We start from the raw sequence: 17,996 nt of genomic DNA on the forward strand, positions 1-17,996 counted from the left end.
GTGGGGACGTGGGTGGGAAAGGAAGGGGCCTGCTGGTGAGTCATCTTTGGTAAGTGCACTAAAGTAGGTCCCCAATCAGCCAGGGACATCAGATAATGCATTTTCACTGCTGGAGAGAGTATGGGTGACTCACTTGGCATTTTGTGGATTAGATCTTTCAGGAGATCTGTCACTGGCTACATTCAAAACTCAGAAGTAAACCTTAGGGTAGGTCTTTTATACATTTAATTATGTAACATTTGTTTTATATATATATATTTTTTTAATTTTTAGAAAAGTTTTTTTTAATTAGTCACAATAGGACATATACTACTTTTGGCTTATTTTCTTGCCAGCACTTTCAATTCTTCATCTCAGAGTCAGTCTTTAGCTATCAAAGACACGGGCATCCATCAGACATCTAGGTTTCAAACTCGTAGCAATAATAATGATAGTACCATCAAATACGTATTAAGCTTACTTTATGTCAGGCACTGTTCTAAGTGCTTTACAAATATGAACTCATTTAATTCTCACAACAACCCTCTGAAGTTGGAGCTATTATTTTCTCCATTTACAGGGGAGGAAACTGGGGCATGCATGGAAGGGTTAGTGACTTCCCCAAGGTCACAGACCTGGTAAATGGTGGGGCTGGGATTCAAACCCAGGCAGTATGGATCCAGAGCCAACATTCTCAACATGAGCAGTAATCAGTTTGGGGGCTTAGGGGCTTAGGGTAACATCAGCATGGGGGCTTAGGGGCTTAGGGTCAACCATCCACTATATTCTTACTTTGGAAGGAAAACCACGATACATTGTTGAGCTTAAAAAAATGGAAATTGAGTAACATTGAAAACTATATGGTTTCATTTTTGTTATCAATATTATATGTGTGTGGGGAGAGAGAAGGGGGGATTAGATTTGAATGTGAAAAGGACAAGGAGGTCTGGAAGAAATCATATAATTATACTAGTTACTCTGGGGGAGTGAGAATTGCGTAGGTAATTGGTCATTTCATTTTTTATTTACATGTTTCTATATCATTTGCAGTTTTTACAACCATGTAATCAAACACACACACACACACACACACACACACACACACACACACACACTGAAGAACTAATTAAGCTTTTAACTATACTCTCTGGCACAGCATTTGGTTTAGATTTCCATAATCCTTTGAGGAAAGATCAGATTCTTCCCTGTTCTTAGGCCTAAGGTGGTGCCTTTCATATAATAGTAGGTATCCTATAAATGTTGGTGTGTTGTTGGTTTATTGGGAAGTGTGTTGTTTGAATCACACCCTTCTGTTCTCTCTGACTCTGGAATCATTATAAACTCTGCCAAGATTTTACTATTTGGGAAATTTTGATTGGCTCTCTAGCTCAGAGGTTGGCCAATTTTTTTCTCTCAAGGGCGAGAAAATAAATACTTTAGGTTTTTGGGCCATTAGATGTATGTTGAAACTGCTCCTGCCTCTGGGGTATGAGAGCAGCCAGAGGAATTATGCAAAGAAAAGGGCATGGCCGTGTTCCAATACATTGTTATTTACAAAAGCAGGTGGAGAGCCACATTTGGCCCCAGGTCTGTCCTTTTGGGACCCCTGCTCAAACAGTGTCACTTGCACTGACAAACAGCTGATTTGCTTTGTCCTCAAGATAGTTTTCTCCTGCAGTTCTAAAGGCTAGTTCTGAAGGTCTGATTGATGTGTTATAAATTTACTTTAGGATTTTTGAGGTCTTGATCTAATTCCTTTGATGTTTAAAACTGTCAGCTCACTTCACTCTGGCCATTTTAGAGATTAGGATTGCCTTATTCCACAATCCCATGGGGTTATATTTGGAGTCAGCATATTCTGTGTCTTGTTAGACTCTTTAGAAGACACCTGGGCTTTGTTTATTTGCTTGGTTTAATCCCTAGTGAAGGCAAGAGAGCAGCACTCCTCAGCACAGGGCAAGAAAGCTGGGAGTTGCATATCACCAGCCTGGACTACAATGTTGGTCTCTTCTGTGTCACAGGCATGGGGAGAATGCAGTTGTCTAAAGCCTGTCCTGTGATGTTTTATGGCTCTTTGGGGCTACCTCAGTAGACCCTTTGCTCAGCTTCTGTGTCCAGAAGCATAGGGCAGGTTTTCAACATTTTCCCCACTTCAGTAAGTACTCTCCAAGAGTAGCCTCCTGGAGGGTAAAGGGAAATAATCTTTATTTCCTAAATATTTCAAGTTCTTATCCTCTACATTCCTGTTCACAGTTCGTCCCAAGCGGAGGCCATGGAACCCTTTTGCAGTCAGGACCTTTGACCACCCAATTATTGCTCAATGAACAGTTGATGGGCAGAATTTTTAAAGTATGAATAGCTTGCAAGCTGAGTATAGTTAAACCCCCCAAATTTTGTAGCTTTCTTCCCTCTAATCCTATGAACTGACATCTAAATTCTCTTTTCAAAAGGGCAAGAACAAATCATCCCTATCCATAGTCCTAACCATAAGTTTGTTTGGAAAAATATGTACATTGAATACAATTAGAGCATATTGTCTTCATAACTTTAAAAGCCAATACTTTAATGCTCACCTTTAACCTCTATCCTAGACAGAGGGGATAGATTAAAAAATAAAAAGTGCTATTTTTCTTTTCAACATGTTCTTAGATGTGCAAGTATCTCCTTTAATAATTTTTAAATTAAAACACTCACATATTTCATTTGCATAGCGTAATGGACTGAATGTTTGTCCCCACCAAATTCATATGTTGAAACTCTAATCCCAATGTGATGGTATGTGGAGGTGTGGTCTTTGGGAGGTGATTAGGTCATGAGGGTGGAGCCCTCATGAATGGGATTAGTGCCCTTATAGGAAAAAGCCAGAGAGTTAGCTAGCTACTTTCTGTGATATGAGGACACAGCAAGAAGACAGACTTCTGCAACTGAGAAGAGGGCCCTCATCAGAACCTGACCATACTGCCACCTGATCTCAGACTTTCAGCCTCCAGAACTGTAGGAAATAAGTTTCTGTTGTTGATAAGCCACCCAGTTTATGGTATTTTGTTATAGCAGCCTGAGCTGACTAAAATGCACAGTCAACTTTGTCTTTCATTGACAACTTTGTTTTATTCCAAGGAGGACACACTGTGGACCCCCAGAAGGAAGCACCCAAAGTTAAGGCCATTTGGGTGTGCTAGATTAAAATGGCTCATCTCATTTCCATACCTGGTGGCCAAGAGGACAAAAAGAAACTCCTTGAGAAAAGAAAATTCTCTCTGTGATGTCATAATGTCTAGTGGCTGCAAACCTTGAAATCACGAAATTACTCAGAGCCTGTAATTTAAAGTTTATTTCATATCTATTGTTAAATTACACAAAAATCAGTGAATGGTTTGTAAAGCTACACCACTGGAAAGATGTTTACAGTCAAAATCATGGGATTTACATGATGGTGACCAAAATGTATATTTATAACATCCCCTATATACAATAAATCAGTATAGACAGAGAAAATGCACTTAATCTCTGCAAACCATGCACACCACAGCAATAACACAAAATATTTTTTCTGTAACAAGCTTTTCCACTGGCTCGGGCTTCATCCTGCTTTCCAGCAGTACCTATCAGTTTTAAGAGCAAACAATATCAATCAAAACAAAACAAAATTGAAATACCACAGTGATCTACAGAATCATTAGTTTAAAAACACAAAGTACACAAAATAGTTTCACTCTAAAACAATTTGACTTCAAGATGTTTTGGATTTTGAAAATTTTTTTCCTTTCAGTTTTCCAGTTCTCAGATTCCCAGGACTGCGATACTGTCGGACAAAACAAAATTTAGATCTACTGATACAAGTGCAGAGTCAAGAACATTTATTTTTTAACCAAGTACTCAGCTTCTTGTCCAGCTTGTGGCCTTATTATTACAGATGAAACTAGATCATGCAAATGAGCAGATTGTACAAGATGTGACTTTATGGTCACACTTCTAAGCATGTCCCTCGTGAAAACATAAATGCCACTTCCAGTTGCTTTTTTGATTGACAGCCAGGGGCTTAGCGTAAGTCCTTACGAAAGGATAGCAAAACCCGTAAAATGGAAACTGCCCAGAATCAGGATGCCTGCTTGCACGGAGGGTTACATCCTTCTTTTTGCCCTGCGCAATTCGCAGTTGATACCCTAAAAGTATTTCTGCACAGACTTCCAATACCAAATCACTTTCTTCAATCCATATGCTTCTGATGTTTAACCTCAATGCAGAACACTCCTGCCTTTTGTTTTCTCAAAACAAAACCTGGTACACGGTTCACCCAAAGTATGGAGGTAAAGCTTTTGGTGTTACTGAATAATGCTGACTATCCTAGTGCTTATTCTACCCTTGTTTTTTCTCTTGTAATTGTCTATACTCTGTCAACACGAAAAAGAACTAATGGGCTAGAAAATAGCCAGCCCTACTGGAAACATTACAATAAAAATGCACAAAAAGTAAATAACAATTCATTCACATTCAGGTTTAATTCTATCTGATCAAGAATAGTAACTTGAGCAATATTTTAAGACACATTATCCTGTTCAAGAGTTTCTTGATAAGGACCTCACTACACAAACATTGATAAGACAGTTCTACAGAAAGAAAGTCCTGACTTTAATCCAGGATTATATTATCACAATGAATTCAGCAACACACCATTTAGATGATGAAGAAAGATTCTAAAACGGGTTAGTTTGGAATGAGCACAGCTCGGAGAAGCTTTAAAATGAATGAGAAGCAGCGCCAAAAAGAGTCCAGAATTGTTGAAATTACAGTGCCCAGAAATCATCTGGAAATTAGATCTTTGCATTGGTACTCCATTTGGAAAAAGTGTTTTATTTAATATGAGATACACCCTGTTTAAAACCTTTAAATAGTAGAAGGCAGAAAAAGTTTAAAATTTTAAACATCTCTGAAATAACAAGATATGAGTCCCGTTCTACTCGAAAGCCAATATTTTTACATAAAACTACCCATGTTTGGGAGAGAAGTTTTTCGTTTTCTACAGTTTGGTAAACTCTGCCATCAGTTCTTATTCTGTTTAAATAGATTCCTTGTTAAAATCAGAAGAAAATGAACAGTTTCGTGTTTAATTTTAGTTTCTTTTGTGTTATATTCATGCTTAGCCCTGGAAAAAAATGTTTGCTTCCAAGACTGGGTTTCAACAGTGTATCATGAATAATGTAAAGTCCATTTCTTAGCTATAAGTTAAACGGCCATATTTTATGTTTTCATTTTGTCTCTATGACTAATTTAAGAACTCCTGAAAATATCTAAACAGCAATTTCTGATGAGTCTGGTTTGCCTTTTGGATTTTATAAATTCCCCACGAACCAAAAAAAAAGACAATTTAATTGCATATTGAAATTTGTTTTACCCACGCACAGTAGAACACTGAATTGAAAGGCAACTGTAAAGGCAACATCTTAACCTTTTTAACTTCCAAACCTAAGGAAGCAGGATGTGTCTGGACACTCTCATGTTTGAAGACTTGCCCTATTTTGACTGGCGCTTTGGGAGAAGTGTGCAAAAGCCTTTGGGAGCCATTTAGCGCCATTTCTCTACACTGCCTATGTAGTCATGGGTGCCATTGCTGGTGTTGCCATCGCTCTGCTCTTGGCCAGGGTTCTGCTTCTGGCTTTCCCGGTTCTCCTTCGGGCTCGGATTCTGACCCGAGCTCTGAGTCAGATTCGGAATCAGATTCGGAATCAGATTCTGAGTCACATTCTGATTGGCATTTAGGTTCGGGGTCTGACTCGGATTCTGACTCGGATTCTGGCTCTGGCCCTGACTCTGGCTCTGGAAATGGGTCTGAAGGAACCTTCCCTTCAGAAATTTGCGTTGTTCCTGACGCTTCCGCCTAGCTTCCTGATGTTCCTTCTGCCTCATAAACTGATACCTTTGCAAAAAGAGATCTTTTGCATAGCTGTACAATTCCATATCCAGAAAGTTCAGTCCCTCAATGCGCTTTTGGATTTCCTCATTGATCTCTACGCTAGAGGCCCTAGTGGTGTTATATTGGGTAAACGGCGAAATAAAGTTCATGTTGAAGGTTTTCTCAAACAGATACTGGGTCTTCCGCTGAAACTCGGTGAGGCCGAAGAACGCCATGTGCTTCAGATTCGATTTGGCGCTTTCCAGGAGGACCTTGTTCCTCTGCTTTTCGGGCATGACCGACAGGTTGTAGCAGCCGACGAGGGTCAGGTCAGAAAGCATGCGCACCTGGCGGTTGTTGGCTAGGTTATAGGGACAGTCCATGAACTCTTTCAGGGGGCAGCCAGACCAGTCGTCTCCAGTGTAGCAGCTGGGCAGCTCTTCGGAGGTTGGGGGCCTCCCGTCGCAGACATGCAGGGATGCTTTCCACGTCGCCCCTCTCTGGACATGCCTCCACTCACTCAGGTACCGGGACACTGGGTCGCGGAGGATGGTGATGTAGTGGAAGTTCCTATGGACAAAGCACAAAGGCCAACGGTCAGGGATTCGGGTGACATAAGTGGAGTCAGGGAGGTGCATGGCATATGTGATGTTCATTGGTCAGGAAGGAAGGCAAAAGGGAAATGATGGCGATCTGGTGGCAGTTGTCCTGTGAACTCTGCTATCGTCCCCTCTCTGAGTCCCACTAACCTGTCCAGAGAGCTCATTTTTCACCCAATTCGCTGGTACTGCAGCTAAAGCACTACATCAGCGGAAACTCCACTCCCCTCCCCTCCTTTCCCTGCTTTTCTCTCTCTCCAACCAATGACGCAGTCCTCCCAATGACCTCATTTATTTCATACTCCCCACCCCCAAACCCCCATTAACTGATCGTGAAACGGAGACTCAGTGGAAACACGTGATTTTACTGAAGTGATACAAGGTTGACAAGTGAGCTCAAGTTCTAATCTTTCTTACTAAATACACAAAAGCATTTTTCTAATATCTAGTCTAATCGGGATATCTTATTAAAGAACAAAACTTCATTGAAAGAGTGTGTGATATGATGCTTTTGATTCTGGCTGTTGTCATAACATCATGGCTCCTACGTGATGGCAGTGGAATGTGGAGATACGCAGCCCAGCCGCGGGGGGGGGCCTCCAGAAATAGACATTGTGGTTAGTCACTGACTGAAATAGACATGGTAGCTGCCAATGGCATATATATAAGCTACTACCTTGGTTTCAGCCTTTGCTCACGTGCTAATATTCCCAGCAGAGGCAAGTTAACTCTATCAGCTCCAAAATGCCCCTTTTCTTTACCCACAGAAAGGACACCCAGATGTCAGCATGTGTGGAGGCTTTGCTGTGTGGCTGTCTTCAATTTAAAGCTGCAAACTGATAAAGTTCTTTGCTCAAATAGCAGACTAGGAAACATTTAAACCACACACCCACACACACCCATACATAGCAGGTGCACGCACACACGTGCACACACCCCCCGCCCACACACACCCCAGAAGCATCCCGGCTTATAATGTGATCGGGGGAAAAACAACTCAGCAGTTGTGCTTTCATAATAAATGAGCTTCCACTCAGGTTCAGTGGATAAAGGATGAGGTCGTGGATGAGCCGGCCTATCGTGGAAGGAAGACAACAATAAACGCTGAATATTAACATTTAGTTTCTGAAAAGAAACCTGGGGAATGGCTTGCAGCTTCCCTGAAGTTTATTCATTCCCATCTGAGGGATGGTGGTTCTGTACCCACCCATGAGAAGCCAGAGGGAACCAACTCAACCACCCGACTCTCTGAGTCTGGTGGCTGATATCCTCTGAGCAGAGTCTCCTCCGAAGTCTTGGGCTTTGAGCAACGAAGGCACCCTGGGATCTATATCCCGTGTGCCTCTGTTCTGTGCGTGGTGTTTCCTCTGCCTGGCGTGACCTTCCTTCTTTAACTGAAAAATTCTAGGCATCCTTCGAGTTCCATTCCAAGTACTGTCTCTCCTCTGAGAAAATGCATCCCACCCCTTGCTGCCAGCCGTCACCTCTTCCTCAGTGTCACTTCCACACTTAAACCTTTGTGAAAACACTTTTGATACTGAATTGCAATTAGTTGTTTGCATTTCTGCTTAAACTAGGTTTTCCGGGGCAGGGGCTTTAGGCGTTCTTCTCCCACTCTCATCTCGTCCATTTCAGCTTTGTACCAGGCACAAAGCAGAATCTCCCTAACTCCTTTAATTACTTCTTTAATGAACTATCTGGGGAAGAGGGGGGGAAGAGTTCAGAACTGGGAAGGTCATGCCTCAATATATTAAAAACTCTGGAGAATCTAAGTGTCTGGCAAAAATCATAGAAAATTTTAAAAATCACCTTCTATGATTTTCTGGAATAAACAAGCATGGGGCACAGGAGAAGCACTGGGGAGTGAGGCCGGAGATGGGGCCAAGACGACCTTCACCTCTCTCAGTGCTTTTCCTGGGACCTGACTTTGCTGGTGCCACTCAAATTCATCTCTGTAGAGACCCACTGCTAACGAGTAGCAGCTTTTGTTCTCCAGTAGCCTCCTTGACCAACAAAGGTGACTGCTGTTCCCATGGGCTCTGCCCTTCCACTCCTAGCTTTGGTATTCATTCATTCATTCCTTCAGTGTGAATTTATCAGGCCTTTATGCTAGGCCTGAGGCCATAGCTTTGTGGCAATTAGTCTGATTATTTGGAAAAAAAAAAAGAAATTTATGAAGTGCAGTGACACATTTGGATTAGTCTTTCAACCAGCTTTTCCAGGCGTGCATTATAAATGGGTGTTTTAAACCCCCATGATGGAGTCACCTTCATGCTCAGCTGACAGTCTTCTGTTTTACTGGTTTAAGCCTACAGTGACATCTTCTGGTAAACTCTAGAGTGCACCCCTGTGCAAGCCTGCGGCTCTCCTACCTAAAAACTCTCCCTTGTCCTTCAGAGTAGACAGATCGCAACCAGCAGGGTTAGTGTCTGGACCAAAGCACCATCCCCACGTGGAGAGAGAGAGAGGGAGCACAGGAAGGCAGAGGCAGACATTCACAGACGCTCTCATGTCACGGATGCGCGGCTCCTCCCTGATGAAGGTCTCCCAGTGCCGTTATGAGAGGAGAGCCGTCCAAGGTGCGCGGCCTCGGCCTCCACACTGTAGGGATTATCACAGCAGCAGAGAAATTAGAGGCGCCTACACGCGTGCACGCACACGTGCTAGTGATGAGCGCTGCCCTCCACTCAGATGCCAATAGCTCTGGAGACTCAGTGATTGCCAGCAGCCCCCTTCTTCCAGGGAAAATAGGCCCGGGGTGCCAGACTGCCTCAACTGGAAACACTTGATGCTGCTTGGAAAAAGATCCCATGGGTGAAAAGGAAGATCTGCTGAAGGGTGGGTCTCCAAGACTGTCCAGTGGCCTCCCAAATGGCATGGTGTGTTGGAGGTGGGAAGGCAGGTGAGGATAACCCCTGGGAGGTTTTGTTGGGCAAAGGATCGAGGCTGCTCATTATTCGGAGTGAAGAGTCGTCAGGGAAATGTCAGAGGAGCCGTCTCCCCACCCAGAGCAACTGAGGACGTGGAAGCCCAAGCCAATGGGACAGTGCGTGGAGAGGCACATAGGCACAGAAACGTGGGTGGCACTCTTCCAGCGCCCAGTTCTGTTCAAGCACCTGTGTGCCTGGCACTGAGAGAGGCCCTGGCGATGCCTAGAGGGCTAAGACTCGGGGCCCCTAGCAGAGCGTTCCATTCTAATGTGCTATTAATGACTGGACCAGGGACAAGGCACAAAGAAAGCACCTTGCAGTGATGCTCAGCCTAGCCCGATGACAGAGGAAGAGTTTCTGTAGCTTTATTTTGAAAAACAAGGGAGAATTAGATGAGGCAAAAAGAGCAGAATGGAGTATGAGGCAGAAAGGTCAGCATGAGCAAAGGCACAGAGGCATAAACTAGCCTGCTGTGTGCGGAGGAAAGGCACAGGAAACATCTTACTGGGAATTACGGTCCAGTGGCCGGAATGGAGGATGGAGAGGTAGTTACGGACCGGGTCGTGGAAGGCCTCAGATGCCACATTAAAGAAGTTAGATTTCTGGGAATTCCCTGGTGGTCCGGTGGTTAGGGCTCCACGCTTTCACTGCCGAGGGCCTGGGTTCAATCCCTGGTCGGGGAACTAAGATCCCGCAAGCCATGTGGCATGGCCAAAAAGGAAAAAGAAAAAAATTAGACTTCTGAAGGCAACAGGGAGGCCTTTTTCAAGGGTTTTAGGCAAGGGAGTAACATGATGAGGTCTGCGTTTTAGAAAGATCACTGTATATGGTGTGTGGAATTGGGGAAATGAGTCGAGGTTACTATAGAAAACAAGACAGAAGAAGAGGGAGCAGACTAGAGGGAGATTTAGGAGGTCAAAGTAACAAGACTCAGTGACAAAATGAATATAGGGGAGAGGGAGGAGGAGGGGTAAGGAGGCCTCCCAGGTCTCTGGCTGAATGGACAGATAGAGCCTCAGACAGTGATCTGGGCTTCAGATGTGGAGTTGTCAGCAAAACATGGTAGTTTCAGATCTTGAGGACTTACTTTTAATTCCACAAGTGTGGCTTCAGGTATTTGAAGACAGCATTCCAGTACCCCGAGGTTTCTTTTCTTCATGCTAAATATGGTTTTCAACTGTTCTCTCCACTGCGTCAGGTCCCCTCACTATCGTTTTGTTTGCCTCTGAATATATTTCACTTTATTGGAACATGCCCTCTAGGCACAGTCTGACAAGGAACAAGTAGGGACAGTCTATCTCCACCCTCATTCTTGACACCATTTCTCTTAACGTGGCCTCATATCACATCAGCCTTTCTGGCAGACGTGTCACATCACTGACACACTGTCAACTACCTTCTTGCATTCTTTTACACATAGGCCATTTGGAAACTCAATCTCCTTTGTCCAGAACCGATGCAGTTTGTTTGTGGCCCTGTTTAACTTCTTCTTGGTAGAGGAAGTCTAAGCCTGTCAAAACGCATCTGGATTCTGATCATATCCCCCAATATCTTCACCATATCTTCTTATTTTCTTCTGGCAATGCCTGGATCCAGGCATTGATTAAAACAGAACAAGATGCAGGTGAGAGCAGATCTTTGGTAGCTGCTGGAAATCTCCCTTCGAGTTGACAGAAACCCGAAGGGTGCTGCTGAATGGTCTGATTTAATTTTAAACGAGTGAGCCAAGCTTAGCCACAGAAAAATCACACTCAGCCTGTTTCAGTTAGTATGTTTCAGTTAGTAGTGATTGGACAGGAATATCTTGTGACCATGTCATTTCATTAAGGTGACCACGTGTCACATCTTTACAGTCATGACTCCCACTCAGTTACCCGAGTTGACCCCCTCAGTTACCCGAGTTGATTTAAAGACCATTGTTTGGTGCCTTTGTATGCCCATGGTTTCTCGACAGGCAGGACACAGTGAAAGGTTTGCCACCCTCTACAAGTCTAGACCAACTTTTACGTGTCATTGGTAAGCAATTGTGGAAAAACAGCAACCAAAGAAAGAGCTGTCCAAGCAAGAAACCTGGAGGCCGTCTTTGACTTCTCTATCTCGCTTACCTCCAGCATCTGAATTTTCCCTAAGTCCTGCTGATTCTAGTTCTTAAGAGCTCACAAATCCATCCTTTTACCACTGCCTGGAGTCAGGCACTCATCACGTCTCTACTCAATCACTGCATCAGCGTCCTGGCCACCTCCTTGTCTCCAGCCTCACATCCATTCCACACCCCCATATGGCACGCATCTGACCTACCACTCCCTAGTTAAGACCTCTTAATGGCTCCCTATCAGTTATGACATGAAGTTCAAGCTCTTCCACATGCCAGACACAGCCTTGTGGGACCTGGCAACAACCTTTCTTTCTCTCCAGCCTTATCTCTATCAAGCTCCCTCTACACAAGTCTTTCTCAACCATGAGTAATTTTGCATCCCACCCCTCCACTTCCCTTCCCTGACTCTAGGACCTTTGGAAATACCTGGAGACATTTTGGTTGTCACAACTGGGGGTCAGGTGCTACTGGCATCTAGTGGGTTGAGTCTACGGATGATAAACAGCCTACAATGCAGACTATTGACTAATTATCAGTAGTGCCAAGGTTGAGAAACCCTGCTCTATACTCTACCTTCCAAGTATGCAAACGTAATCTTAATATTCCAAATTGGTCCCAGGCAAAGATCCTACAGGCCCTTTTCCTTTGTATATGGAGTGCCTACTCTTTGGAAGGGCTTCGATCTGTCCTTTGTAGGTTACCTGGAAACCTCCAAGACTCAACTCACAGATTGCCTCTTCCTTGACCTTCCTGGGCAGAGTTAACTGCCCTGGTATTCCTCTGTTCCAGCTGTGCTGGTATTCTCCTATTGTAGCATTTATCACCATGGGCTGTGATTGTCTAGTGATTTGTCTGCTTCGCCCGTTGGACCATGAGCTCTGGAAGGGTAGGGACTGAGTAGCATTTATCAACATAAGCTCCTCTGGGCCTGGCACAATGTTTGACATAAAATAAGTGATTAATAAAAGATTGTTGAATGAATGGCTGTAGCAGAAGCAGCCGAGCTTACCATGAGCTAATGGGAAAATGCCTATCATTTTCTTTGATAAGGAAAAACCACTAGATGTCAGTATTAAATAACAGATATACCATTTTACACCTGTGCCGGAACATTTTAAGGAGCTCTAGCTATGAAGGAGATCTAGTTATATTTAGCAGCTGTCCCTGACTTTCTGTGTAGTAGCCCAATGTTAAAGAAGGCTGGGAAGTTTAAGGATATTAAGAGTAAGTAAATGGATAAAAACAAGAACCATACAGTTTTCATTTTCATTGAAAGAGATTATTCTGAAATAAGTACCTGAGTTCTAAGTCACAGAATTGGAGACTTGGCAGAGCAAGAAGAAACCTTTGAGATGGCAAATCATCTAAATCAGAGTCTTCACTTTAGAGGTGAAGAAGTCAAGGCCCTGAGAGGCAAAGATTTGCCCACAAGTCACAAATTGCCAGTAGCTCTTGGGAATCAACCTAACTGCAAGGAATATTCCTGGGCTGAAGGCCTGTATTTTTAGTAGCTCCTGTCTTCGTGTCGGTTAATTACCTAGGATGGCACAGTAAACCGTGCCTGGAAGAGCCCACTAACCCTCACGAAGGGGAAGCATCTGGCTGCTGAGAGCAGGCATTTCCTTACACCAACTGCATAGCCAGGAGCTGGGAACCTTCGTGCCTGGCACTTACACATTAACTCCCAACAATACTGTGAATCAGATACTATTATTCCCATTTTGAGGATGAAGTAGCTGAGACTAACAGATATGATTTGACCCAGTGTCACAGGTTAAAGTAGGGATGCTCAGACATGAACCAGTTTCTCTTTGACTCTAGAACCTGGATTCTTCCCATCCTACTGCTGGGACACAAACCCAGGACTTCTGCTCCTATGAACAAGCTAAAGAAGTGGTTCTCAAATTGTGGCCCCAGAATCAAGCAGCGTCAGTATCACTTCATAAATTGTTAGAAATGCACATTCTTGGGTCTACCCACTGAAGCAGAAACTCAGGGGCTGGAGCCTAGCGATCTGTTTTAACAAGCCCTCTGGGAAATTCTGATGGACGTGTGCTCGAATATGAGAACCACTGTCCCAGGCATGTGGCTTCAGATATCAAAAGTCCCTCAGAGATCCCAGGGGTGCCCAGAGTGTGGACAAGTGACCCAAGAGGAAAAAGCATGACAAAACAAGCCTAAGGATGCCCATTGCTGTCCGGGGAAAGCCCAGGGAACTTGGCCTGAGCAAAGTTATGAGGATTATGCTGTAAACATTTACTTTCCTTTAAGGCCACTGGTTCACAAAAGGCCACAATAAGGTTTTTCCGGCACCACTCAAAGTGGGAATAAATATTAAAGCCCTTTTTTTATGGAAGAAGACCAGCAAAACTGTACAAGTTAAGGTCATAGGAGTGATCAATAAAAAGTTAATTTAAGAAAGGAAACAAATTCTTAGCCCAAATCAATAGGACTGAACATTTTGGTACACCTGTAGCTTAGTTTTGTATTTTATTTTTAAAGTTCAGCCTTTGCACATCTTATTCTTGGAGTAATGATGAGTGGTACAGAAATAAGAACTGTGGTTGGTGGTCCTAAGTAGACTTGGGAGGGGGGCTGTACATGACATTGGGCCATTAATGCCGAAGGTCTGGTCTCCTTCCTTGGTTAATGATGTCTAAACTAACTGCACAGATCCTCCCATTGCATGTAAACGACTCGGTCAAAGCAAGGAGGATGGCTTGCCGATCAAACAACATTAATATATGAACACAGATGAAACGAAAGTGTAGTTAAACGATTCAAAGGCAAATATGCCTCTGATGGGATTGGATCCCCCAAGCCCTGGGGTTACCATTTTAGCTGCTTTTCTTGTGTGACTCATATGCCAGCAGTCCCCAAAGAGGAGTCCCGTAGATGCTGTGATCAGCAGTGGCAGCAGCCTCATAAAAGCAGTGTGGAACTTGGGACTTCCCTGGTGGCGCAGTGGTTAAGAATCCGCCTGCCAATGCAGGGAACACGGGTTCGAGCCCTGGTCCGAAGATCCCACATGCCGCGGAGCAACTAAGCCTGTGCGCCACAACTACTGAGCCCACGTGCCACAACTACTGAAGCCCGTGCACCTGGAGCCCATGCTCCGCAACAAAAGAAGCCACCGCAATGAGAAGCCCGCGCACGGCAATGAAGAGTAGCCCCCGCTCGCCACAACTAGAGAAAGCCCGCGTGCAGCAACGAAGACCCAACGCAGCCAAAACAAATTAATTAATTAATTAGTTTTAAAAAGAACAGTGAATTCTCATGGCCTTCAAAAATTTTTTTTAAAAAAGAAGTGTGGAACTTAAAGAGCGGACAACTTTGAAGTGGGTGGATGCTCATTTAGATGTGTTGTCTTTGGTACATTTGTCAAAACAGTCCTGTGGCTTAGTAGTCATGTGCGGTCTAGTGAGAACAGTGAGCCCTGACAGTCACGTCAAGTGGGTTACTTACAATCACTTGATGGTCTTCACAACACTAGGAAGACCTAAAGGATCTGGATGCTGAATTTCTCTCTTTTTCTCCTTCAAGCTGATGCCCACAATTAGGCCAGGCTCTCCAGGGCAACCCAGGAGAGGTGGGGAAAAGGACCAATCCTTGGGAGCCCAATGATCTATAAGACAGCCACGACTTTCACTGGCTCTTTGAATGGGTTGACTTAGAGTCCTTAGTGGTACACAGGCATTCCAGGAAAAGCATCTACTGGACGTAAAACCAACTCGGAAAAGGCTGAAGTTCTCACACCCCCCAAATAAGCCATCCAGTTCTCCTTGCAGGGGGTTTTCTGCTATTCTTCACACCTCATCCAAGGGAGCAGTTCTGTATATGTAAAATAACACCTTAATCAATGCCTTAATTAACTGTTTCCCCCCCCCCCCTCTGGTTAACTGAAGTTTAGCCTGTGTGTATTGTGAGGGAACATTCAACGAAGCACAAATGGGCTTTCCTTAAACAGAAGGATGTTTTTCTACGCCATTCTTCTTTTCTTTCTTTTACAAGGCAGGAAAGTGATGGTTTCTTATTTGGTGAAAGGGAAGAAAAGAAGATTTCTTATGTCTGTAAATTCAAACCCACCGTGGAACTCTTCACACAATAAGTCCTGGTGATATTTACTTCTTTTTAAAGGAAATCTAGCTCTCCTCCTTCCCAAAGTCCAGTAGGCTCCGAAGTACATAAATCTAAGGACTTTTGCAAACAGTGAGAAAGCTGAGATTTTTAACAAGATGTGAAATTCCAAGCTTTATGACCCGTAGTTACCAGCCTTCACCCAGAGTCCACTCAACTGCTTGGCAGCATGAAGAGTTTTGCAGCTTACACTGCCCCCTGAAATTTTTTGCATTCTAAAATTACTCTGTGAGTCTCGGATCATTAATACTCAGTGTGGTTCTGAGGTGGAAAGAACTTTTAGAGAAAAACCCTTTCAGTGTGAAGGGGTACGATCTATCCATGTCCCATGGAGACCAGTTCTGCCACTGATTAACAAACTCAGGCTTCCTGCCTTCTCCCTCCCCACATGGTATTTCTCAGCTTCCTGAGTATTTCCATGTGGCATCCCCCTGGCAAACTGTCATCCCCTGAGGGTTGGCATCTGGGGCAGCCAGGGTGAGGGGTTGGTTTTCTTCCTCCCTCCAAAAGAGCGGGCAGAGGTGAAAAGGGGGTAAACTTTACCCCCCAGGGGACAGGAGGAAGTCAGGACAAATGTCTAAATGCCGTCCCTGGGACCACCATGGCTGATGTCTTGCTCTTCAGATAAGCATCCTTGGTAACTCTTGTCGTGGGTTTCAGTGAAGGTAAAATGGGTGATATATATAAAGTTCTTGGAACCGAGCTTGGAACCCAGCACTGAACAAATGTTAGTTACTATTGTTGTCATTTTTATAACTGTTGTTGCCGTACAGATTAGGGTATTCCGCTAAGAGATGCTATTCAATCCTCCTAAAATCACAAAGCTGGCTAATGACTCTGTCAGGTCCGTGTGACTCCTGAGCCCAAACTCCTGCCCTCTGCCCTGGCTGAGGTGCCCTATTTGCTCTTTGGCCAGGTGTATCTGAGCCTGCAGCTTGTGTGCTCTCTCTGGGTTGTACATCCCCACTTGCACCTGGGCACCGAGCACAGCCTAAGGCGCTACAGGCCAAGGGCACAGCTGGCCTGGCCGGAGCAGGAAGTTTCAGGAGGAGGGGGGTTGGATATGCCAGGATGTGAAAGGAGGGGCTGGGTCCGTGGTTTCTGTGAGCCCCTCAGAGTGATGGGACGTGAGCACGGCAGAGCTGGGGGCCCCCACTACCCATCGCACGGATGAGGAAACCAGAGAGCTGGTTCCCCTGCCATCTCCAGATGGTGAGAAATCTGGAGCCCCTCGGGATCCTTGCTTTAGGGACTTCCCCGAAGACAGGGACTCAAGTAACAGGCCTTTTGCAGGCACCTCGGGTGTGCTTTGGAGAAATCATTAGAGGAGAACTGGTGGAGATAAATGCCTGCTCTCAGCATCGTGCTATTTTCCAGAACAGCACAAGGGAAAAGTTTCCGCCTCGATGAAGGCTGCCCTTCTCGTGTCCTGGGTTGATGTTAATGAGCTCTAATATTGTTGTAAGGTGCTGAGAGAGATGAAGCGCAAACCCTGGCTTTTGTGGGGAAAACAGACCTCGTTTACCATTTAAACTGTGAAGACTGGGAGCCATTCAGAATTTCCAGGGCTGGCAGGGTCGTGCCTCCTTTCCCCTGGGAGCGCTTTTTTTCCTGCAGGTATTCAGGCTGCAAAAGGCACAATTACTGGATAATGCGGCTGTGCTGCATGTGTGTGGAAATGAGCATTATATACAGCACCAGGCGCAGCCTGGTTTCCTCACAATGATAACACTGGAAACGGAAAATGAACTCACTAGTTCCCCACCGGACCTCTCTACCTCAAAAAAGAATCCCATGTCACGCTGGAGTCAGTACAGGAAGGGGCACCAAAGACAGAAAGATTGTGCTGGAGCGGAAGGAATGATTTTGAAGGATCTGTTAGTGGGAAAAGCCTGCAAGAGTTCTAGAAGTTCTGTGCATCAAAGGGTCATTTCTCGTGGTGTAGATAAGAGACTGGATAACCGTGTTTCCCCTCTAAGGCAAAAGAAGACCGTCTCTGGAATCAGTGGTGCCCTCCTCACCCGCTCCGCAGTCCCAGGCTGCTCCTCCAGGTTACAACTGAGTATCGCACTGGAATGACCCGAGTCCTGGGGAAAAGATATTTTTGTACCTGTCCAAAATGCGCCAGAGTGGGAAAACTTAGAGTTTGTGAAAACAGACAATGATGGATGTTTTGAAATAGAAGTCCTGGTTCCATCTTGGCTGGTGAAAGCACAGACATCCCACAATTTTTGACAGATTAGAAACTCTATTTATTTAGGCCTCGCCACACGGCTTGCGGGATCTTACTTCCCCGACCAGGGATTGAACCCGGTCCACGGCAGTGAATGCGCAGAGTCCTAACCACTGGACCGCCAAGGAATTCC

The 17,996-nt window shown here is 44.6% G+C and overlaps 1 protein-coding gene across 1 annotated transcript in view; it reads right to left on the reverse strand.

Annotated features, from left to right (window-relative positions):
• Window positions 1–3,332: 3,332 nt before the first annotated feature.
• Window positions 3,333–17,996, reverse strand: part of HS6ST2 (heparan sulfate 6-O-sulfotransferase 2) — a 292,134-nt gene continuing 277,470 nt past the window's right edge. Inside the window, exon 3 of the mRNA XM_059911299.1 lies at window positions 3,333–6,439. Coding sequence (XP_059767282.1) covers window positions 5,542–6,439 — 898 coding nt within the window. The 3' untranslated portion in view covers window positions 3,333–5,541. The remainder of the gene's footprint in view (window positions 6,440–17,996) is intronic.

Source organism: Balaenoptera ricei, chromosome X (assembly GCF_028023285.1).
Source record: "Balaenoptera ricei isolate mBalRic1 chromosome X, mBalRic1.hap2, whole genome shotgun sequence".
NCBI lineage: Eukaryota > Metazoa > Chordata > Mammalia > Artiodactyla > Balaenopteridae > Balaenoptera > Balaenoptera ricei.